At 44.0% G+C, this 24,108-nt stretch overlaps 1 protein-coding gene across 6 annotated transcripts in view; it reads right to left on the bottom strand.

Moving 5' to 3' along the window:
• The window catches only part of ebf3b (EBF transcription factor 3b), a 68,001-nt gene that overhangs the window by 39,506 nt on the left and 4,387 nt on the right, over window positions 1-24,108 (bottom strand). For all 6 annotated transcript variants that reach the window (XM_051379254.1, XM_051379281.1, XM_051379263.1 and 3 more), the window contains exon 6: window positions 22,900-22,968. In XM_051379254.1, the coding sequence (XP_051235214.1) occupies window positions 22,900-22,968 (69 nt within the window). The remainder of the gene's footprint in view (window positions 1-22,899; window positions 22,969-24,108) is intronic.

The following is a 24,108-nucleotide window of genomic DNA, read 5'->3' as shown; positions in this document are numbered from 1 at the left end:
CTCTGAAAGCACAATCCATCCCAGCTTTGCCTTTACCTTTTCATGAGGTTGATATCGTTACTGTCTACATCTTTAGCTCTAATTACAATGTTATGCCTTGCTTCCTCACAAGGTTATAACATAGAATAAATCAAACTTCATTAAAAGTCTCAGCAACTCAACGCATGAGCACACAAAATCATCACAGAGCCAGCCAGATTATATTCCAAACTAACTCCATGCATCTCATAAAGAGGTTGTTTTCCTTTTTCATATTTCATAAATATGAACCAGGGTGGTTTGTGTCTGTGCCTGTCCATTTATTACCATAAAAATCAGCTGACTGAAGTATCTCACTATCTGTGGAGGCAATTAACTGTTTTGAGAGAATGCGTAATACGGGACTTTGTAATGGTATCATTTGGAGTCAAGGCACAGATGCGCCGTGCGGAGCCATACTGTAATTAGAGAGAAACGCTGTACAGGTTTTCCACTAATTAGCAAATTATGCTGAAAATAGCATCAAGCTAATTAACAGTTATTATGGCATTTTTGAAAGTATGACTTTAATTAGCAAAGTCCTGACGCAGGCAATTTCAAACTCGTCTCGGAGAAGATGAGGAAGAAAAGAAGAAAAAAAAAACATGGGGCATGATCAAGAAGATACCCAGATTATTATGATGCCGTCAAAAACTAAAGGAAGGGAAGAAAAAAACAGGAGGGAAAAAAGAGAGACTGAGTGAGTGAGGGAGGGAAGGGAGGAGGAGGAGGAGGAGAAGGAGGAGGAGGACTGGGGGGGTAAAGCTTTTGTGTGTTGTGTCTGAATCTCCATCCAAATGAGGGGACATGTGTGCTGTGCCACGTTGCCAAGAGGAGCCCTGAGCCGTGTGCCCAGTGTCAGGTGGCAGCGGCTCACCCCTCAGCTACCAGGCGAAGACGAGAGTGAGCTCAGCTGGTGCCCACAGCCACTCACTTATTCTACTCCGCTGCACATTAAAGGAGCCCTCGAGTGGAGCCAAGCAACGCCAGCCAGCCAACCTGACAACAACACTCCACCTCCTCCTCATTTCCAACAGTTCCTCTTAGCACTTCCAGGGACCCACCTTGGACCTAATGACGGTCGGTGACAGCAGATAAACCTGAAGAGTTGTGCATCCTCTTAGTTTAGGAAAGTAAAATATCTTCTCCGTCATTTTGGAAACGCTGCACGGAATAATTTCGGTCATTCGTTAACATCCCAATTGTTGATACAATGGACAAAAAGTGAGTATATGGGAGGTGTTTCATAGAAAATGTGTTTTTAAAGGCACCTGTGCAGAACCTTTTGAAGGGAGGAAGTGTCACCAGTGGAAGTGAGGAAAAGAGTAAAAGAGGAGTGGAAGAGATGGAGGAAGAGAGGAGAGAAGGAGAGGGGTGGACTGAAGGGTCTTTGAAGGCCCAGTGTGTGAGAGAGAACAGAAGTGTGCCTAGCCCCAGGCAGCCTACGGCTCAGGCCCATTAGCTAGACTGACCTTGCCCGCGCCTTTGTCTTTGTGCTCTCCTCCCGCTGCTTCCCCTTCTCAAGCATTCCCTTTTTGTTGTCTCCGAGCGAGATTGGGAAGGGGGCCATATCTTTCAGCTTTCTAAACCTCCCAACCCCCCATCTACCACTCCACCCTCCCTCACACACACACACACACACACCCCCCACGCCTTGCCTGGAGCTTGTGCCCCAGAGGGCTCAGTACAGTGACACCCCTAGCCGGTGGCCACCTCTGCCCCGACGAGAACTTGGCTGGAGTGGTCAGTGCCCCGAAGACCCCCAGAGAAAATTCTACATATCAGGGGGCCCAAATCATGGCGCTGCAGGCCTCGCATACGTGCACCCACTCTGGGCAGCCTGCCTCTTTATTGCCTGCCTCTCATTTGAGAGGATGGAGCTTGGCTGCCAAGTTTTGACACCGCCACATATGGCCTCCTCCATCAATCGGACTAATCAAGCATCAAGGGGAGGCAGGACCAGCTTAATTGCCAGCCAGATATAGCTGCTCTCACTTGACGTGCAACCTGAAATAGAAACAGGTCTGAGGAGACATGACAGAAGATAAATGAATACAGCCATTGTTCTAATAATTGTATCAAAATACACTTCTACACATTCTCAATCCACACTCTACACAAATAACGGCTAATGCAATAGATGTAATTTCAACCTGAGAAATCAACACTATTGCAAATATTGCCTTAATATAGCGTCATCTACTCATTAAAACGTGGATTATGTTCACATTTGTAATGTTTGGTACCTCAGGTTAGAGAAGTGTACAGTAAGTTGTTAGGAGTTTTTTTTTTCCCATGCAGGCTGCAGTGCTCTGCTCCTCCAGAGTCCTTGAGGCGTTCTGCCTGCCTCTCTCAACTTCCTGTTTCCCTACACCCCCCACTGGGGAAGCAGCCACGGAATAACTTAGCACATGGAATGAGGAGGAGAGATCAACAGCAGTGATCCATTCATCTTGAGTTTCTCCTGTCACTCTCTCTTTCCGTTTGTAAACACTGAGGGTCTGTGGTCAGAATGGCCTTTTGTCCACTGTGTTTTTCCGCGTCCCTCTCTTATTCACTTCAAAGGTAACAAGTGACAGATGTCTGTCTTCTCTGCGGTCTTAAACACTGAGGCTCTGCGATAGCATCTGGGCTGAATGTCAAACTGTGAATCTTCCCTAAGAATGTACTGTGGTTATGCCAAGCTCATTGTTATTAATGTCAGGGACATTGCCTACAGAAGTATTTAAGATACTCCCTGTAGTTCACAGCAGGGTGCATTTGGGGGGGGGCATGTATGTAAAAATGATGGACAACAATTATTAGAAAAAATATTAACATAGATAACAAAGGACAAAGTGAATGGATGAATAGCTCAATTAGATCTATATCAAGATTTCCTGGTGGGCATGCAACTTCCCAAAGAATCTGACTCTGCGTGAATCAATTTAACCACGGGAGATGAGAAAAACAAAAAGAAAGGAAAGAAAGAAATATATAATATGTTAAAACAGAGGTTTAGCTGGATTAAAGAGTTCCTTGGAGTTGCAGGAAATGAAAAAAAAGTGGCAAAGGTGGTGGTGTTTTGAGCTTGTAATCACAGCACGGTGCTGTGTTTATTTAACTTCCCCATCTCCGTCGCTGCCTGCTTTTGGTATTTACATGTTTAATTGAGAAGTGTGCTGCCGGTTTCTTCTGCCCATCTGCCGAGTCCCTTCCTCTTATCAGACTCATTCCTCAAACTGACAGCTCTCCCTTTCTGCATATCTCTCTTTCACTCCCGTGCCACTACACTACTGACTCCCCTCTCTCCCTTTCCCTGTCCCTCTCCAATCTGTCAAGGCCGGATATGAGTAATGACAATGCATTTTCCTGCAAATCAAACCAATAAGTAGAAACATGCGCAGGCAGCCTAACAAGAAGATTCTGTATCGAGTGTATCGTGTCATGAAACTCTCTGTTGTGTGGTCCAGGTTTTTTTTTTTTTTTCTTTTTTACCCCCACGTCTAAATCACCGCCTGTCAGATGCAACATGTGTGTCATTGTATCCCCATCAGCGTGTTTCATTGTACACACTACCACCTCTGAAGAGCTGCCTCTTATCAGTCGAGTGTCAGAAAGCCCCCAGCACCACCACCTCCTCCCCGCTGCCTTTCTAAATGCTTTTCTATTAAGAGCAGTGTTGTGTCCCTCTGATAGCAGCAGCTTCTCCACTTCATCATTCATAATCCCAATGGGCATCAATGGACTCTATTGCCTCGCTATCCACACCAAAGGCTTTGTCAGTCAGTGCAAATGAAAACAACCTAAATGAGAGTGAGAATCTGAGGAATTCACTATAAGAGACAAGGAAATGGCCCAATAGGCCAAAGCACTCCAGTCATGAATAGTCCACTCCACAACAAGGCATTGGCGATACCTCACATGTTTGGAGTGGGCTTTGAGTCTGCTTTAATTCTTTCTAGATGGCATAAAACATATGGAAGGCATTTTACAAGTGTAAAATGGTACTACTCATGTGCTTTGTCTTTTAAACGCTGTTCTATTTTAGCTAACTGCATGGTATGACAGAGAAGAAACAATAAATTCCCCGAGGTGGACAAGTGTTTGGAAAATCAAGGAATGAGAGGCATATGAGAAAACAAGGAGGAAAAATATCACTACATTATAGCGACGACGGCGTAGGCTAACTTTCACTCAGCTCAAAAAGTCTAAAATGATGTTCCCGCCCTTCCCAGCATGCAGAAGTCCCGCTGGGGGCCTCAATGTGATCAGCAGCATCCCCACCACGTCTCCTCATTATTGAGTAAATAGGTTTGGGCATGTCCTCAGTAAACAAAGCCAAGACTGACAGTTAAGGGAGTGAGGGGAGTGGGAGGCAGCCTCGTTCCCAATTAGAGTCGCCTCAGGCAAAACTTTAAAGAGGAGATCAATCCTACAGATCGCTAAACTGATCCTGTCACAGGCTGGGGATATTTAAACCGTGGTGCAGAGCAGAGCGGTGCAGGGCAGTTCTCAGTACAGTTTGACTGTGTGTGCTAATGACTTGGGGGTAGGCTCTCTCACCAGGACACACACCCCACAGCGAGGCGGCCGTGATTGACGGGTGAAATCGGACCTCAGCTGCAGTTCTCGGCACAGTAGGGGCCAGATGGGGAAATAGTGATTTGCGTTTTTTAGTATGCAGCTCCTGCACTTACGGATATTCCCTAATTGTCTCCCTTACTTACCTGTGAGGCTGTTTCCCATCACAGATGCAGAGTACATTTCAAATTAACCCAGGATGTTTTGATTTTTTTATCTCACCCTACACCTTTGAAGCAGACTTATTAAAATGTGCCAGTGGGGCTCATCCCTGTCTATCTACTTGAGGTAAAAAGTTGGTTCTCACTAATGTTGAGACAAAATAAAGGGACTAACATGAGGTGAATGAAGCTGGAGTGGTGGAAATGACACCTGAGTTTAATCGCATAGTAAATTCGTGACATCCTGCTAAAGCAGCAGATACTGTATCTTTGACTACAAGTGAGTAGCTGGCACACTCCAACTCCCAGGCACACATGGGTAATGTGTAATGAGCTACCAAGCTCTCTGCAACTGCAGAGGAACTGAACATTTAAATGAGCGAATGATGCATTATGTATATCACTGAGGTTCCTGTGCAGGAATTAATCATGATCATAAAAGCCAAAGACAAAACAACATACTCAGGCCATTGCTAAATTGTTGTGATCTAATGCAAAACAAATTCATTTTTCATGCCATTAAAGATAAAGAAAATCTTAAAAGGTTTGGTTTTGCTTGTCTGCGTCTCTTATTGAGAGTCATTCACTTTCAACTTTATTTGCGGATTATTGCAAATCCCCGGTACAAATCATATCATGAAATCATGTAGCTGGGACATTGGATGTGTTCTGCTAATGCTCAAGGAAGATCCCCTGAGGGAGCCATTGAGTGGGGGAGAAGGGGAAAGAAAGGGAGAGGAAGGAGAGAGGCAGATAGAGGAAGAGAAAGCAAAAGAGAGGTGGAGAGAGAGAGTTACAGGATGGGGAAGGGAGGGAAGGGCGGGAAAGAAAGACAGAGAGGAGGGGAGGGCGGCAGCAGTCAAGCTGCACTTTATCCTGACAGATCTCCTTTACACACTAATTTCCTTGTTAAAGAAGAGAAAATGGCACTCAATCCGGAGAAATCCTTTTCTCCTGGAGCAGGCCTGTCAGCTGAGGGATGAGTGGATACAAGCAGAGCTTTCCTCCTCAGGCTAGCTCCCTCTGGCACACAGCAGCTAGGCTACCGCTCACAGCAGAGCTCTCTATCTATAGCCATAATTAATACACCATTGGAATATAATGAACCATACTATGATACATGAATTTCAGTGGGTGATGTCGACAGCAGTCATTTAACCGCTCGCTGGAAATCAAATGTGAAGTGAATTGATTTTTTGATCATGTCATCTCCATCACAAATGGCAAACAAATCGTGTACAAACATTTCATGCTCAGTTGCTGTTTATAAACATTCCCCATGACAAAATACCCCCCCCCCATATCACCCCCCACCACCCCTTCATTCACAGTTACCAGCAAAGGCACTAAAATGCAACAAGGGCACATCTTTCACCGTAACATATTTATCACTGAATTTGTAATTCACCAAAGTGTATTAGCTTGGATTTGAAAAAGGGAGAAAAGAAAAGCCTCTTTTATTTTAAGTCAGGGGTGTTAGCTGTTCAGTCTGGATGTTCTCATCTCCCAAGATTACTATTCGCGGGGTGTGTGTCAAGACTACTTTTCAGAAATCTCGGTAACAATTCAGATGCGATCGATAAGGAGTGACAGTTTATTCTAAGGCTTAGCACAGGCCAAGAAAAGAACGACTGGAGCATCAAGTTTAGAGGAATGAATTTGTTTTGTATTTGATTTTTCCATTAAATTTATCACCACTTTAACTCTGCCTTTTCCCTCTCCTTCTCACTCGTTCCCTCTCACTTTCTCCCACACTCTGTCACTCACATCAACAACAAGGCTGTAAACGGCTGTCAATTTCTCATCTGTGATTTCCATGTCTTCACTTTCATCCATTTTTGATTGCTTCACACCCTATACCTATGATGCTTTTAGTGCTCATCGGTGACCTTGTGAGATGATGGGGAAAATTATAAAATAAATTTTCAGTGGCAGAGTGCTGCTGCCCTTTATAACACTTCATCATATCTGCTGTGGACGGAAAATAGTTGAGAAACATTTTCTTACAAAACTGCCTAATGCTGGTTTGGCACAAAATCAGATGGTAAATCTATTACCACTTTGTCAAGAGAAACCACTTGAGGTTTCCCACAGTGCAGCAGGGGAAAGTGGGAAACTGTGACCCTGAAACTACTGTCCGATTTCTCTTATTAAAGTGTTTTCAAAATCTTCTCCCTTTTCGGATTTAAGGGTCATTGAGAATGCCAATCAGAGGGACAGGCCAGTCAGAAAGCCAGCGGCGTGAACAGGACAGGAACCAGCTGATGAAATTCATCCATACTTCTCACTTATGATGACATGATTGATTTTCCCTCAGAGTGCTCAAATGTAGGATTGTCTTCCTACCCCCATCTCCTCCTCCATCCCGCCTCAATCTGCCCACCCACCCGCCAAGCCAACAGCTAATGGATAAAGCCTCTGTCTGTCTCAGGCATGGCGGAGAGTTGACGAGTGGAAGAACAACTGCAACGAATGAAGGGTGAAATCTGAGAGTGCAATTTTCCGTCTGTCAATCTCCCTTCAAGAGAACAAGTTGACCACCAATCAGCGGAGTCGATTCGGGGCTGGCGGTTGATGGGAGCATTCTGAGTGACAGCGTCATGTCACTACATTAACACAGCAATGAAAGACATAAAAAGGAATTTTTTGAAGGGCCTGGCCAGTTATTCGATTTCTGGATGTGATTTGGGGGGTTGGGACCATACTTTTCTGCCTTAACAAATGAACAAACTGACAGGTTAATGCATAACATATCACTCTATAATTCATGGTTCTGAATTTGGGAGACTCCTATCATCCACTAGGTGCTTCAAAATACAACCAATTAAACTTTACTTAATTATTAAAGGTAGAAAGTGAGGGAGAAACATGCCTTAAAAACTCTTGCTTGCAGTCAATTACGATAAAACTTTAATGAGCCTGGATAGAGAGCCATAAAAACTGATAGCCCCTCCGTCATGAATTATATATCCATATCGATTTTGTTTCTTTGCTATAAGAATTGCAGGTAATCGTATGTTACCACATGTAAAGTGCACTTCCCTAGCGAGGATAAATATTAACTATCAAATATATATGAGGTGTGTGTGCATTTATGACCAAGCTCATGTAGAAAATGAAGAGCAGAGATGTCGAGGCAAGGGCCACAGGGAATGGATGAAGGGTGCCATATCTGACAGTAAGAGAGACCCTTAGCGGTGCTGGCTTGATATGTTACCTAGTTAGCGTCACAGAGAGAGGAATAAATAGTTCTTTATTATTTGTGGTTGCCATCATGTCTCTCCTAATAGACAGGCTATACTGAGTTTAAACCACATTATCCTCTGCGAGACCATCGCAATTACTCTTGAGAGCTAGGTCTGATGTGTGGATAAGGCAGGTCGCCCATGTCTTAATGAACACAAACAATGTGAAATGGAGGAAGGAGCAGTGGGGGGAAAGATAATGGCAGGGGAGGGCTTGTTTTAATAGAGACAGCACTAAGTTGTTTGCTATGATCTATGCGAAGTCTGAGAATGCTGAAAACCCCCAATGTTAGTTTGTAGAGATCTTTTTTCATGATCCTATTACCCAATCAATCCACACCCTTTTCTCTGCATTTTGCCGACGAACAGCAGGCACAAATCCTGTTTAGTGGATCTCCAGTTGTGGACTTGTGTGTCTTGCTGTCATTGTCACACAGTCCTGCCTTGTTGGACACCCATAGAGGTTAAAGGGCACCAAACTGGATCACTGTGACACCCAGTGCGAGAGTTATCCCCAGCACAAATGGCTCAGTGCTGGGTTAATTGATAAACTGCCGCTCCACTTCATTAGTCAGACAGACCGGGCTTAACGAACGAACACAGAGAGAGTGTCACTCTGAATATGTTAATCATGACTGGCCATTATGGGGCTCTTCCCTCTACCTCCTTGTCTCAATCTCTGGTAAACTACAAAGGCGAGGGATGTGGACTCACTTCAAACTCTGTGTACGCTTGTACCGAGCGGGGCTATTTATCAGTGACAATAGAAAAAAAACAAAAAACTGAGAGACAGACAGACGCAAGAGTGGTCCTTGGTGTTATTGAATATAAATATATAATAACCATGTAAAAAATGCATCATTTGGCCTTTTCACAAAGGCAGTTGTAATATAGCACTAGGTGAGCACTGTACTTGACGTACACACTGGAGGTGAGGGTGTCAGGGGAGAGCTCGCTGGAGCGAGAGGAGGTTTTATTGTTGCCCAGCCCTTCCGCTTAAGTGCACATGGCTGGGAGGAAGCCGGGACCTCCAGCTCTGACCTCTGCGCATGTATATTTAATAGGCCATCAGTTGGCCGGGGCAGCGCTCTGATCAGGATTCAGAGAGGGGCTTTGAACACCCCTGTGTATTCCTGAGCGTGCAGCCTCAAGCTGCTCTCCCCAGCTGTGTCAATCCGACAGCACTGTTACAGGCACCCAGACAAGGCGCTGGGCACTCCACTGCTACTGCCTAATGACTACAGAAAAAAAAAAGCAAAACAAACACAAAAACAATAACATTTGGCGTATGGAGCTCTGCTACCATCTAATGAGTGGTTTTAAAAACTGAAATATTACGCCAGCTGATATACTGTAGGGTGTGTGGGATGTGTTTGGATTACATCAGCTACTCTATACAATGCTATGTTCCCCTTAATAATAACAAAATGGCAATCTCACGGTGACTGCACTACACACGCCGGTAACGATTGCAGAAACAAGACGGCAAACAGAGAAGTGCCACTCGTGTGTCTTTTCTTCTAACAAGGTATCACTACTCTTTGAATCAAATCGGCTCTGTGTGTGGGTGTGTGTGGGTGTGTTTGCGTGTGTGTGAGTGTATGAATGTCAAAGTGCACGCACGTGTATTTGCGTGCATGTGTGTGTGTGTGTGTGTGTGTGTGTGTGTGTGAGGGCAGCTTAACGAGGGTGGTTCATTTGACAGGCAATTAGTTTGCGGAGCTGCTATTGACAGCCCCTGTGCTTGTGTTTGTTCAACAGCTCTGGGTGAGTTCCACGCTCCCTGGGCTACGTGACAAAGCACCTCCGACAGGGAGCTCCTGATCTCCACCGAGGCTCGGAGGCTCGCACTGTGAGGGGGGTGGATATGTGACAGCCTTGCAGAGAGAAGAGAGGAGAGAGAGGCGGAGAGATACAAAACCCACAAGGGTCTATTAGGGGGTTGTTGCAAGTTAATGTAGCTACAACACACTTTTTGTGTCGTATTTTGAAAGGCCTGAGCAATGATGTTGTCATTTGTTGTTTGATTGCGGGGATAGCGGAGGGTAATCTTAGGAGACACGCAGGCTCTCACACTACATGCACACACATAAAAATGCAGAAAGAGAGGAGACAAGGAGGTGGGGGAAAGCTAGAGGGAGATGGAGGAGAGGAAAAATATAACAAGATCCAAACACTCTTTTATCCTCGAAAATCCCATATTCTAATGCAAGGGCCCATCCCTCTTTTAGTTGCAACCATTTCGTTTGTAGAGCCAAGCTCCAATCAATATCATTATTTTCACAGAGGATCGAAGCGCCTTCACCGAGTTAATGGGGGATTGAGGTGGTAAACGTTTACCCTCTCACTGTCAGCAGAGCAGTGGTCCATAGTGGGCCCAGATGACAGCACTGGCCCCACTGTGGACACACTATGTGGAGATGTCCTGTGGGTAGACAGGCTGCATGGACTGTCAACCGCCTGCCATGCCCTAGATGGCCTAACATATCAGCCACTTGAGTTAGAGCAGCAGCATGGGCTTTGACTTCTGCTAGAGCTAACAGAAACAAACCGGCCAGTGCTGGCAGCAGCATTACTGCACTGCTCGACATTGTAAACGTTAATACGAGAAAAACTGGAAAAAGACTTTGTTTTCCCTGTATTATTTTAACAAAATAATTCAACGTAATGCAGATGTAATTAAGTAAAATATTAAATAACATGCTTCATTAACATAAAACATTATTTTGTTCAATTCTAGCCGTCTACGACTATGGATCAGCTGTTCTGTCGGATTTTTGAGAAATGAAGACTAATCTGCAGCTGGCAACAGCGAAGCACATTCTCTCGTATAGCAGCATATGCTAAATAGCTCTTCAAGCGCGCAGATGCATTGCTGTAAAATACTTCTCCTGTCTGCGTATCTGCATCTCCCAGATGGGTCCCAAGCTGTGCCAAACTGCATCTCATCAACTGCTATGAACTATGGCATCACATGACCGCAGGAGATATGTGGAGTCCTATTCTGTCTTGCCTTGGCACAACATGGTCAAGCGATGCATCATCAGGAAGCCCACACTTTGTCAAAATGGAGGTAACTAACAGAGAGAGGAGGCAGGGGAGAGAGGGCCTTTTCTGCACTGAAAGTGCTGAAAGTTCTGTTCAATACACAGGAGAAAAGAACAAGACTTTTGTCCGATTTCTTTTTTTTTCACTTTGGAAAAAAGACTAATCAGCAGAGTTCAAGTTGATTTGGGTTTGCATGAGGGTGTGACAGAGCTGTAAGAGATTTCATGGGACGTTGCCCCATGATTCATTGAGTTATTGGTTTCCGCCCTGTTTTAATCGCTGGCGGGCCTGAGCCAAAAAATCTCGGAGGATTCCGGAGAGCTCTTTTCTCCACCATTCAGCAGAATGGAATTTGGTCTGCAAGTGCCTCACGTCATTCGAGGCGTCCTTCACAGTTTCGGGGGCCCTAATTCAAACCACATGGAGGCCAGCGTCCGGTTACGGACCTCTGCAAAAAAAAAAGGACACATTCCCATTGGCTGCTTCAGGATGGGAAATGGGGTGTCTTGATGGAAAAAGATAACAAACACATCTAAGTAGGAGTCACAACATAGCCAAAGCACACACACATTCACATGCATAAATATACATACACATGTACATACATGGAGACATATACAAATATACAAGCATATACACAAATACACACACAGACTGAAACATACACTTATGGGCCTGCAAAAGCTGTTTGCTTGACATGATGGAAGAATGAGCAGCAGGCTCTGTAATATTGCTCCTATTCTTCATTGACAAGCATATATATTTTTTGCTGTTCCCAACTGACTTTGCAGCGCTGAACTCCATTTATGAATTATCTGACATATTTCCTGCTATTTTTTTGACAGGAGTACTCAGAGGAAATTTCAAGGCACCTTTCTCCTGACAAGTAGAAATATCAATATTTGAATAAATTGCAGATTTGGATCTCCTCACATGGATGCTCTCCAGCAAGAGGTGTGTGTGTGTGTGTGTGTGTGTGTGTGTGTGTGTGTGTGTGTGTGTGCGTACGGTTTTATGAATGTGTGTTTGTCTGTGTATGTTTTTGTATGTGGGTGTGTTTGTGTGTGTGAGTGAAGGGAATGGGAAGGGGTTTGTTTCATTCTGTTACCACGGTCTTATCCCCCTGAGCCCGCAGGCAGAAATCTGTATGCAGCATTTCATTAGGAGGGAGCTCGACTGAGTGACATGTGAAGCACACCTCGCCGTCGACCTGATGAAGTTTACTTCTCTCAAACGGCAAAAAGCCACTTTGTAGACTAGCCCTTTTTTCCACAGAGGAAGAGAGGGGGTGATGGCTGAGCACCAATAAAAGAATCATGAATGTTGTTTCACAGAATGACAGGCCTATCTGTACACAAATATTTCTCTTCGAGAAAAATGTAAGCTTCAGAGCTTTTTTCCTCTTCTCTTTTTAAAGTAGATTTGACTTGATAGAACTGACAGTGTTCAAAATATGATCACCTAAATTCGAAGGCTTGTAGGAAACATCTAACAAGACGCACAAAAGGGAGAATAGAAACAGATTGTTGTTATCTTACAAAAGTGGCAAGTGTTATGTGAGGAAAGCAGCATCTCACCCAGTGAACTAAATAATTTACAAACAAATACACTATTGTCCTACAACCTTGATAAATACGCTATCTCTGTATAAGAGGTCAATGTCAAGCATCCATAACACTCAGCGCTGTCTTCTTAAAGCTCCTGGTGTTACGTATGAGAGACTTCTGCCTATCTGTCTCACTCTGTTTAGCTGCAGTAGCTGCCATTCTGTCTGCATGTCTGCTGCTGCCGCTGATAGATCACTCTCCTGCCCACCCCTTCAGCCCACCCCCTTCCCTCCGCACCCCACCATCATTTCAGGGAGCCTGAGAAATGGCTTAGCCATGTGAGGTTACTCAGGTACCAAAAAGGCTGTGACCCCGTGACCCCCCGAGCCGACCTTCCTGACCTGAACGTCATACTTTCTCCCTCTCCAACAGAAAACAAAAACAAATCTTATCATGCGCCTCCGCGGCTCAAAGAAAAAAAAGAAAGCCCTTATATCAATGTGGTGCTTTGACAATCATCTATCCACATGACCTGTGATTTCTCCAACAGGGTCTGCTTGACACTTACAACAGAGAGGTGACGGCGCGCAGGTTGTCCATCTCTCGCCTCGCCTGCCCTTATCTCCTCTCCTCTCCATCTCTCTCCTCACTCCTCCTTGTGTGCACAACTTAATAAGCAAGCAAGGGGTAGATTCCCATTATGGAAACCCTGGAAAATGGCCCGGACATTTCCCCCCATATCTGGGATCTCCATCTGGAGAAGGCACTCTCGCTCTCACTGCCCCCCTCGTCCAATCTCTGTGTGTGTTCTGGTGAGCCTATGCTGCAGAGATGGCTTTCACTCTCCACTGGCTACAATGAGATTGGCCCACCAGGTTGACTCTATTCGAATCGACAACCCATTTCAATAACGTAACAAAACAGAACTGAGTGGTGATGTTGAATAAAACATTTTTGAGGAGTGCCCAGGGGGGTAGATGGGGGTCTTAAATTATCTAAATCTGTACAATTTTGGAACAATTTAGCAAAAAACATACATTCATCCACACTTAACATAACTAAATCTGTTACGTATTGATTTAATAATAGCATGTCATTTGGTCAGTTTCCCCCGTTGGGTTGTCTGTGTCACTGCTCACACATCAGTTAGGGCTGCTTCATAACTAGAGTGTATGGTTAACAGACTAATAAAGATTACATTGAGGTCAGCAAGTCACTAATCCCTGGCATTATTAGTAAAAACAAAGCCTACAGCTTTACGCCATGCACCTCATCACATCTGAGTGCCTATGCACGTGCATAAGGTCCGAACATAATATGGTGTGACTTAAACCTTACAATGAGAAGAGAAAATAAATATGCTAAGAGCAGCAGGGGTGGACCGGGCCAGGCCTCTGCGGACCTATGTCATCACTCCCTCTGGTCTCGGCTGTGCTCCCCACCCGAGCGAAAGGCTCAATGATTACGGAGGCTCAGCTTCCCTCTAAGAAAGCAAACCGGAGCTGCAGTCCAAACAAGGCCGAGCCAGCAGCGAGGGAGCACTGCTACACCAGGCAGCTCGGGTTTACCGTCGCCTCCGACCTGGCTGGCCCCCGGGCTTGCATTAGTCCCCCAGCCCAGCCTCTCTAGGACAAACAAACAACCACCACTTACACAGTCAGGGACGAGCAGTGAGGCAGGGAGAGCTGGTGCCACCAGCACTGTGTGGAGGGGAACCTGACCCAATTGGATTTGCTTTATCACCCCATATAATGACTCCCAGACTGGCCTGTTCCAGTGGTAGAAAATAAAAATTACCAAAAAAAATCTGCCTGCCTGCCATTCTGAGTTTGGCCCAAAATGGGCAGCTCCCCCAAAACAGATGGGGAGGCATCTCAAAAATGTTCTCTGCCTCTGGGGACATGTGGTTTTCCCCATCATTATATAACTGTAAACTCCTGGATGTCAGAGATTGGGGATAATAACTTTCAGATGTTGGCAGCCCAGGCCAATGCTGGGACCTGCTGGATGGGAACGGTTATTTGGCAGAGGGGAGGAAGTCCGAGAGATTAGGACTAAGATGTGACAGGGAGAAAAGTGGATCTGGACCGGAGCTGAATGGGTTGCCTTAGTCCGTTCCAGAGTGTTCAACATTGCATTGGGCCCTAATGATGACTGTGTGGGAGGCAGAGGCCCGGCATGTGTATGTGCGTTCGCAGGCGGGTTAAAGAACGAGACACAAATTAATATCAAAACCACAGGAAATCATGTCATCCTGTTAACACACCGAAATCAAGCTAAAGTGCTCGGGTTTGATCCACCACTTTTAGCATCCCATTTCAATTTTCAGATACATTTGATATGACAGTTTTAGCACTCCCCATTGCAGCGCAGATGTGCCACTAATTCAGAAACAGACACACCTCCTTCAATAAATGAGTCCTTATAGAAGTGTCATCCCGTTAAACCATTTTTATTGGTTTGTCTCACACGGCGGTAGAGGATCAGTGTTCACTGCAGCCGTGGTCGCTGGTTGCCGGTGTGGTCAAGGTTTGGTCACTTAAACTCATATTTCTCTAATGAAATGAAACATCTCCTCATATTTTTATGTATTCCAGCTGGTCACCGCATGGTAAAAAGCACAATCCCATTTTTCTTCTTTTTAAATATTTTTTTTCCCCTTTGCTTTAAAAGTATCGATCGCAGTGCTGAACAAGCAGAGGAGTGTTTTTTATTGTAAATCAATACTGATCGATCGGCTGCCTGGGTGTTGAATATGGATCAATATCACACCAGGCTGTGGAGGAGATCTGATTTCAATTGGCAAGAGAAGCCCACAGCAGGTTTCCATCAAGCGGTAATTCAAGACATGGGAACATAAGTCAGATGGATTGATATAGACTAGCCAGGACCTTTCTTGCCACTGAACCAGCTCAAGGAAATTTCTGTCATATATCATTAACGCAGTTGGGGCAGGCAGTAAAAAAAAAGGGGGGAGCAGAGTACCTCAGTGACCCTCAATGAAGAGCAATGGTCAAACATTGAATAAATACTCCATTATTAGCATGAGTGTTGTGTTTTTTTTAATAAAGAAACTGCAGAATAAAAAAGAACTCCAACCAACTCAAACACTAAAATAGACACTGAAACTCTGCTCTCTATGCACACACACACACACACACACACACACACACACACACACACACACACACACACACACACACACACACACCACAGTGTGGTCATGTTGTGTGGAACTTCTGGTACTGATTATGCGGAGGTCAACTTGAGATTCATACTGTAAGCTGTTATTAATTTACTGAACAAATGTCCTGGAGAAAACTGGTGAATGGTGAAATATTTTCATTACGCTTATCGCAGGGTCGATCTTTATTAAACCTGCACATTTGTTTAATTTAAACACCGCAACAAAATACATAATATAATTTAACAGCACACATGTGTCGCCCAAGTGCATCGAGCATGTGTGTATGTTAAAAAAGCAGGTCACCTCGCTCATTCATCACCTGTTTGTGATTCCTGAAGAGAGGGGCACTGTTCCAAATGACAGCATTGTAAAACAATAAAAACAGAGCTATAGTTAGAAATAACTTGTCACTTTTAATAAATGACACTGGTTCAGGGCTCTTTCTCTGGGGCTTCTCCTCCGATACATCCCAGGCACCCCTGGGGCCAACGGAGCAGCCAGCAGACCAGCTCGTTTCCCCGAGGTAACTGATGACCCTATCCCTGAATTCCCCCCATCTTTGTCCTGTGACCTCACACTGGCGGGAGCAGGACCATGTCCGATGAAATCTTCAGACTGCTTCCCATCCTAATCTTGCCTGTGTCACACTACAAATTGCTACATTCAGAAAATGGAAATAGATTGAGGTGGAGATGGAGGGAGGGACTGACAGAGGTAGGGAAAAAGGGAAGGATGGGAGGGGAGGGGGGGAGTGGAGGAGTGTGCATCGACAACCAGTCCCCTAAGAAAAATACTTGAGGAAAGAACGACTCGGGAGATCCCGACAAGGAATCACATCTCAGCGAACATATTGATCTGATTTACAAAACCTCTACTCTAATGCGAAACAAATGGCGTGGGCGTGAACTGGTACTTAACCATAAAACCCCAGCATTACTCCGTCTCCGATGAAATACCACATATATCCCTCACCAGGGCCTAATGTGCTGTTTTACGGCCAGATACGACTGAGGTTGACCCAACAGTTTGTTTGACAATTAGGGGAAACCTAATAAGGATTGAATGGGAGTGAGAACATGCCAAGAGAAAGAAAAGAGACCCTTTTTCAAAAGAAGAAATTGCTAAAAAAAAACCCTGGTCTGAGTGACCTAAATGTGATTCACAGAATCAGGAGCTGTTTGACAAAGCTCTTGCGTCATTAATGCTTTAAGAAACCAAACAACATCTTCAAAACAGCTACAAAGTTGAATTATAAAGGAGAGCTGCTAAATATTTGAGAAAGAGTGGCATGTTTTATTCACTTCAGATTTAATTTCAATAATGTAAGATTTTCACCATGGTGGCTTATTGCAGCAGAGTGTCAGGGAAAAGTGAATAAATCTTAATAGATTGTTTTCTTTCATAATATCAAAATAAATCACTTACATTGCTCCACAGCCAGATTTAAATCACATTAACACAGCGCTAAACCAAGTCAGTGAATGCGACTGAAGATAGTAAACTTTAACAACATAATACACAGAAAATCTTTGATAACCTTTTCTTATTTCTCTTCAGCATGTGTGTGTGTGTGTGTGTGTGTGTGTGTGTGTGTGTGTGTGTGTGAGTGTGTAACTGCGTGTGTATACAAGGTCCAGTGTTGCTCTTGGCCCAGCATTCATCCCATCACCCCAGCTCTGGCCTTGTTTCTGTCAGCAGTGAACCAGGGGAGTAAAGGGGGGGTGAGCAAGAGAAGGAGAGGAAGAGAAGGAAAGAGGGAAAGAGAAGGGGGTGGTGAAGGGGGGAGGGGTTGTCTCCATGGACAGATGGACTGCTCTTTCTCAACACATGTGGAACCATGTTTCGTCTTTCACTGCCGTCAAGCTGGAGCCGAATCCGTCGCTCTGTTGGCCCGCGCCACTCTTTCGTACTGCACACCTCTCTCTTTAGCACAGCACACACACACACACAAGAGTGTGCAAACACACACATACATGCAAGTGTGTGCACGCACAGAGACACACACACACGCACACACCACACAAACATCTCCGTCTTTCTCTGCACACATGTTAAAGTCATCACCCCTGCTCAGCGCTAGTAAAACACAACACCCCCGGCTTCTCTGCTGTTGTCAAGTCTTGCCATTAGCTGATGCCACTGGGGAATCCTACCCTAGTGAGGTGGGTCTCCCTTGGGAACGTCAGGCACCACGTTACGTTCAGCCGCCACTCATGTGAACCCAAACATGTGAGCATAATTTGGAAAATATCATTTATACTGTGCGTCTTTGTACGTGTCTTGACATTTACAAACTGCGATAAAACCGACATGAGGGAGGAGGGAATAGAAAACAGGGCGAGAATAATTTGAGGTAATGTTTTGCTTAGTGAACAGTATTACCCAATCCTGGATGTTGGAGCACTGGGAAGGAGGTTCTGGCACTGGGGCTACAGAGAGGGTCTGGGTTTCATTTTTCGGCAAGTGCAAGCCAAAGGAGAGCTGCCAAGTACAGCTTTCGCTCTCAACACTTCCTGCTCTTCCTACTCTGGCTCGGGAGGAGACAGGCTTCACTCAAACATCACGTCGACTTAGGCAGGGGTGGCCAGTTTATTCTCCCATTTCTCAATGGGAGTCAAAAACTCACATCTGTCACTTGAATTACTCCAAACGCAGCCATAAATAAAAGGCTGAAATGAATTTATTGTTAAGCCACAAATAAAAAGGTGCGTGCAGGTGTTTGCATGCATGTGTAAATATAGAAAGAGAACATTTCCTATACAAGTTAACAGCTTTAAATGACTCACTGTAAAGCCTGAAAAAACATGGCAGGGCAGGTCCCACGGCTCAATGGTATAATGTAAAAAATCCAGAAGGAACACCTGCAGCAATCAACTCTCAATCACAACAACAGTGACCCCATCCACTGCATCATTTTCATTATGGATGGTGGGAGCACAGTGCTAGATTAACACTACCTACTGAGTGCCATCTTAATTGCCCCTCTGCAGATGCAGTGAAAACATGTCATTTAGGTACTTCATAAACAGACTTCTCTTCGCAGGTTATCAAGACAGCCGCTCAGTGAAAACACACCCTCTTTTCCTATGCTGATGTGCAATTAAAATGGTTTTAGAAATCCTCTTTGACAGTCCAGGGCTTAGCCAAAAATGTAAATGACATTAAAGGAGACAATGAATTTAATTTTGTTTAATGTCCCCTTTCGCTGATTCTCATTTACATCACATTTCCACATAAAGGGCTGACCTTATAAATACTGGCATTTGTTCAGCTTTTGGAGGTAATCACGGTTTTGCAAAAACCAGATGGGAGCACACAAATTTTCCGATTTGTTTCTTAGAAGGCCGAGGGAACCACATCTGAGACGTTCTAAGACTGCGGTCTTTTGTTTCTGGTAAACAACTTGACAACAAGTCAAGTGCACTCTGGGAAATGACCTCGTAGGTGTTCCACAAATGAACGATAACGCAAAGTCATTTAGAAAATACAGGCTCACTAATGAGGGACAGAACGGAAAGCTAAGCAAAATTTACATTAGGCCAAAATTTAATTGCATTAACACACGAACAGGTGCGGTGAGGCCTTTATAAATGAGCTAAATGAATAAAAGCCTCCCACAGCACAACCATGTGTGCTGACCAAAAAAAGAGACACGGGGAAAAATAAGGGAAAAAACAAGTCAATGTCATGAATTATTCAGTGGCTGGGCTGCACTCCAAAGGTCAGTGCTCTTTGACCTTTGTGACAGGAAGTGAAAGGGAGTGCCGTAGCCACTGGAATAAATGGAGCTGACATGTTTAGATCTGGTCCAGAATCCGTTTGTGAATGGCAGCGTAAATTGACACAGGATGTTAAACTGTATGAACATACATTAAATTCAAAATTCATATATGGGTAGAATACACATTGATAACACATTCTTGGTCCGTCTGTCTCAATTCTACTTGCATAAATTGCTCCAGCTTCTCAGAGTAAAACGCGACCTTTGAACCCTGACACGCAGAATGAGTCATTTTCTCTCCTCTTTCAACAACATGTGCTGTCTTATTACAAAATCCATGTGTAAGCCTGAACAATGTATCTAATCTTTCACACAAGAGAAGACAAAGTCAATATGCAAGAGAGTGAAGACAGATACCAGACCAGGAGAGTCATCGCAAATTGAGTTATGTTTGGCTATACACTACATGCACTGTAAATGGGAAAACCATCTAATCAGATATTGGGTACCTCATCACTATAATTCTAAAGACTCAAATTACCGACTGAATAAACCTACACCCCCACTTACTTTAAGGCACCATTAACTTATAAATGTGACATCTGTAGCACTGCTGGATTTATAAAAGGGAGAGATGATTATACCGAACTGAAAAGTAATGCGGCCATAGCAACAGTGCTACAATTAGTCACTAGATAAATTTACTGTTTCTTTTATTTAACGTACACATCAAATGATTCCTTTTGTTCTGAACTGTTGCTGGAAGAAAGAAAAAAAGTACGCTCACGCTATTGAGAGACAATAGACTTTTTTTTTTTGTTGAGCGAAATATGTACAGACGTTCCCAAAAGATATTGAAATTTGAGTCACAACACATAAACCCACCAAAATGCAACTAAAATAGGGCCTTTCTTCATCCAAAAAGAAGTATGAATAATGCAAGGGCATCAAATGTAAGTGCTGAAATATTTAAAGACCAAGCAGTGCTGAAACTTTGTGACAGCTGTTGGGCCTATATCTAACCAACTTTTTTTTAAAGAGAATCCTTCCTCTTCAAAAATCTGAGTGAAAATCTGTATCAAAACTCTGAGAGAAAATAGGGTAAACAGATGTCTGGCTTGACCGCAGGAAAATAGGACACATTTGGAATGATAAGTTTCCCAAACTCCGTTGGATATGCCAGATCCATGGGAACGCCAGTTAATGTCTTGCTAGATGCCAGCTAGCTGTGTGCGCTTTCCCCTCTTACCATCTGGGAAAATGTTACAGCGAATGAACGCCATCAATGATTCACTCCAAATCTGTTTCTTAAGGTTCGGCCATGCTACTGTTTCTCTAGGAAATGTGGCAGTGCTAGCTGGTTTTCATACTGTAATTGTAGACAGATGAGACATGCCTGATTCAACAATCAAACCTCTCCTCTAGGTTTATGTCACTCAACTATGTTCTACTCAATTGGAAATAATCAGTTTCTGCCAGCAGCGACCGCAGCACAGGTGCCTGTAATGATGTGCATGAGAAAATGACAGATGTAACAGAAATGGCTGTAAAACATGGAAGCTTTAACTAAAAGCTTACCCATATGCACAGCGGGAATAGTCAAGTGATTGCGGTAAATAATCTTACGTAGCAACTCTACAGTGTGCTCTGGTCATGTCCGTAACTCTTGCTAAACCCTGCAACCTTTCACAAGTACCCCTCTCTGCAAGCCTCCTTCAGTCACTGGGAACCTGTGTGGGTCTGTTAGGGTGAGCTGACGGGCTCATAGTTACGACATGGAGACAATGGGAGGGTCTAATGAGGAACATATGCTTTTGTGTTTCAACAGAGCCGCTCATTGTGCAAGGAAAGGGATACTCTACTCCTATTCAGACTCGTCACAATGAAAATCCGAGCCCTCCCTGAGCCAGTTGAGCTTACAATATCCATCCGCTTCTTTTTTCCCTGTTCTTTTTTTCCCACCCCTCTTCTTGACTTTAATTCTCTGTGCATTCATTTTGCTTATTGTACTTATGTTACATGTTTTGTCCCACAGATTGAAGAACAATGGTGTGCGAAACTCTAAGCAGTAAAAGGCAGCAGAGCGACACAAAGCAAACATAAAAGCAGCGGAAATTAGGCAAAGTAGACGTCTCAAGTTATATGTTAATGTTAGTCCCTTCGCTAACAAATGCACTTGACTAATAAATTAAGCAATCCATATGGTACCAGATACAGCGGTAAAAAAAAAAGCTCCTGACATTGTCCTAAACACCTCAGTACTTTTCTTGTATATGATGCACTTTAACTGTCAAGCATAAAAGCATAAACAACATACACGCCGCATGCGTGCACATGAGGACACGCATGCTTGTGTGCGGATGTCTGTCTGTGTGTTTGTGTCCTCGTCTGTGCGTGCATCTTCGTGTGTGTCTGTGTGAGTTTGAGTTCAGACAGCAGTAGCTCTGGTAATCCATCCAGGCTCCCAGGGCAGCCAGCTCCTACTTCCTGATGCATGAGAAGCCGCTGGAGTGGAGTGGCAGCAACAACTGCTCAGCCCTATTTGATTACTAATAAGAGAGTTGTCCCCTCTGTCAGATACCAGGCATTCTCCACTAAGCAAACAGTGATTCCGGCTAGTCAAACATTAGCATTGCTGTCTCTCCCTACTACGTGGTGAGAGTTACATTGCGATCGACGCTCAAGCTACACCCCCCTACCTCACCCCTATATCCAACGCACACACAAACACACACATACGCATCTACCTAAACATATTCCGACTGACCAGGGCATATAGTTTCACAGTGTGAGAAAAATGTCAATGCCTGAAAGACCATTTATTCTCCCTCTTTAGAAAGTGATGAAGGTAATATAAATGTGGCAGATGTAACTTCCCTGAAGGTGCAGAACAAAACAGCAGACATAAAATGTTTATCCCTTCTAAAACGAAACTTTAATGGCATCTAGCTCACAGCTAACTTGAGAGAAGGAAACAGTCAATGAAAAACAACTATTGACAGTGTAAGCATCACTGTCGTAAACAAAGAAGGGAAGCCAGCCAAATAAATGTGAAGTTGCCTAAGCTAATTAGGTGTATTCCCAGCATGATCCTCTAGTGATTGAACCACCTGTGATTGAACAAACCCTATCCAGGTGGTGACCGCCCCTTGGTGCACAGGTACCTGGGAAAGACGCCCCTCAGCCACTCACACAGAATCACCCACAGTTCCCACACTGTGGGCTATAAGATGCAAGTCAGCCCAACTGGGCCGCCTGGCACACCAGGAGGGAACTCATTTGTTCACTAGCTCGTCCATGCGCCTGCTCATCCACTCGGTCACACATCCATTTAGTCCCTCAGACACTCACTCATTCACTTACTCATTCCCTTGTTCACAAACACGGAAAGAAGCCGCACGCAGCCTACCTGTCAATGATCACAGGGTCTGATGGAGTCTCGTTCCTGTTTCCACAGCTTTTCTTGTCACAGCATCGGCTATGGGAACAGAGACAGACAGTGTTACAGAACAAGCAATACTTTGCTAAATAAATAAAAATAAATAAATAATGCACACAAAACCACATACATTTATTAAGTGCCTTGGAGTGGTTTTGATATCGGGAAAAAAAATTGCCATGAGATTTCCTTCACTCAATCTATCCATTCCATTGATGCTGATGGCTGATAAAAATGGTGAAAACAACATGTTGTGTTGTTTGGCTTAGTGTTGGAGGGGAGGGGAGTGGGGATTGGGCCAGGAGGCAGGGGAGTCACTTTTCACAGCTTCAGCTTTTGTTTACCTCTAATTGCCAAGCTGCTATTTCTGAGGGAGATGCAAGGTGCCACCCTCAACCAATATTTCTGCGGGGCATTTATCAATTATGGCCTCAAAAGCACTAATCTATCTTCCACCACATGTTTCAGCCATCTCCTCCCTAAGCCTATAGCTAGCTGCTTCTCACGTCTTTGATTGGGACTTGAATGAAAACTGCAAAAATAAACAAATACATCATCCCAGCTTCCATTTGAAATGAAAACATATAAACATATGTGAATAAGATTGATTTATGCCATATGGTGCAGAAAGAAAAACAAAGATTTTGTGCAAAGCTACTGTCAGTCAACCACACGCTATTTAAATATGTCTGATTTACATGACTTTCTAGCAGCCATAATAAAGATGTGTTTTATAGCTAAGGCGCCTCAAAGAATTATAGCAAAAATATAATTCAAAAACTAGTGCATTACAAGCCTAAAGAATAAGATATAATAAGATAAGATATCAAAAGATTATTCTGATTATAACTGTCCTTATTATGTATATCTTCTTATCTGATAATAGGCAGCAGTTAAAGTAGTTCTTTATTCAGCAGCAAAATGCATTTCTTGACAAAAAAAAAATTACCTCTAGAGCATGAGCATATTCAACGTGTCACAAATAAGTGATGGATGTATGTATAAATTGAGTGTGAGTGATGAGTTTATGCATGGAAAAAGACAAATCATTCTCAGCTCTCATGCTGCACTTGCTCTCAACCAGTAACTTGAACAATGCACCGGTGCAACAAAGGAGAGGTTAACCGACAGTATCCGAATTCAATGTTCACAAAGCTCATGCTGAGCTCAACAATAACA

The sequence above is a fragment of the Dicentrarchus labrax genome, unplaced genomic scaffold, assembly GCF_905237075.1.
Source record: "Dicentrarchus labrax unplaced genomic scaffold, dlabrax2021, whole genome shotgun sequence".
Taxonomy (NCBI): Eukaryota; Metazoa; Chordata; class Actinopteri; family Moronidae; genus Dicentrarchus; species Dicentrarchus labrax.
This window is presented reverse-complemented; position numbering and strand designations above follow the sequence as displayed.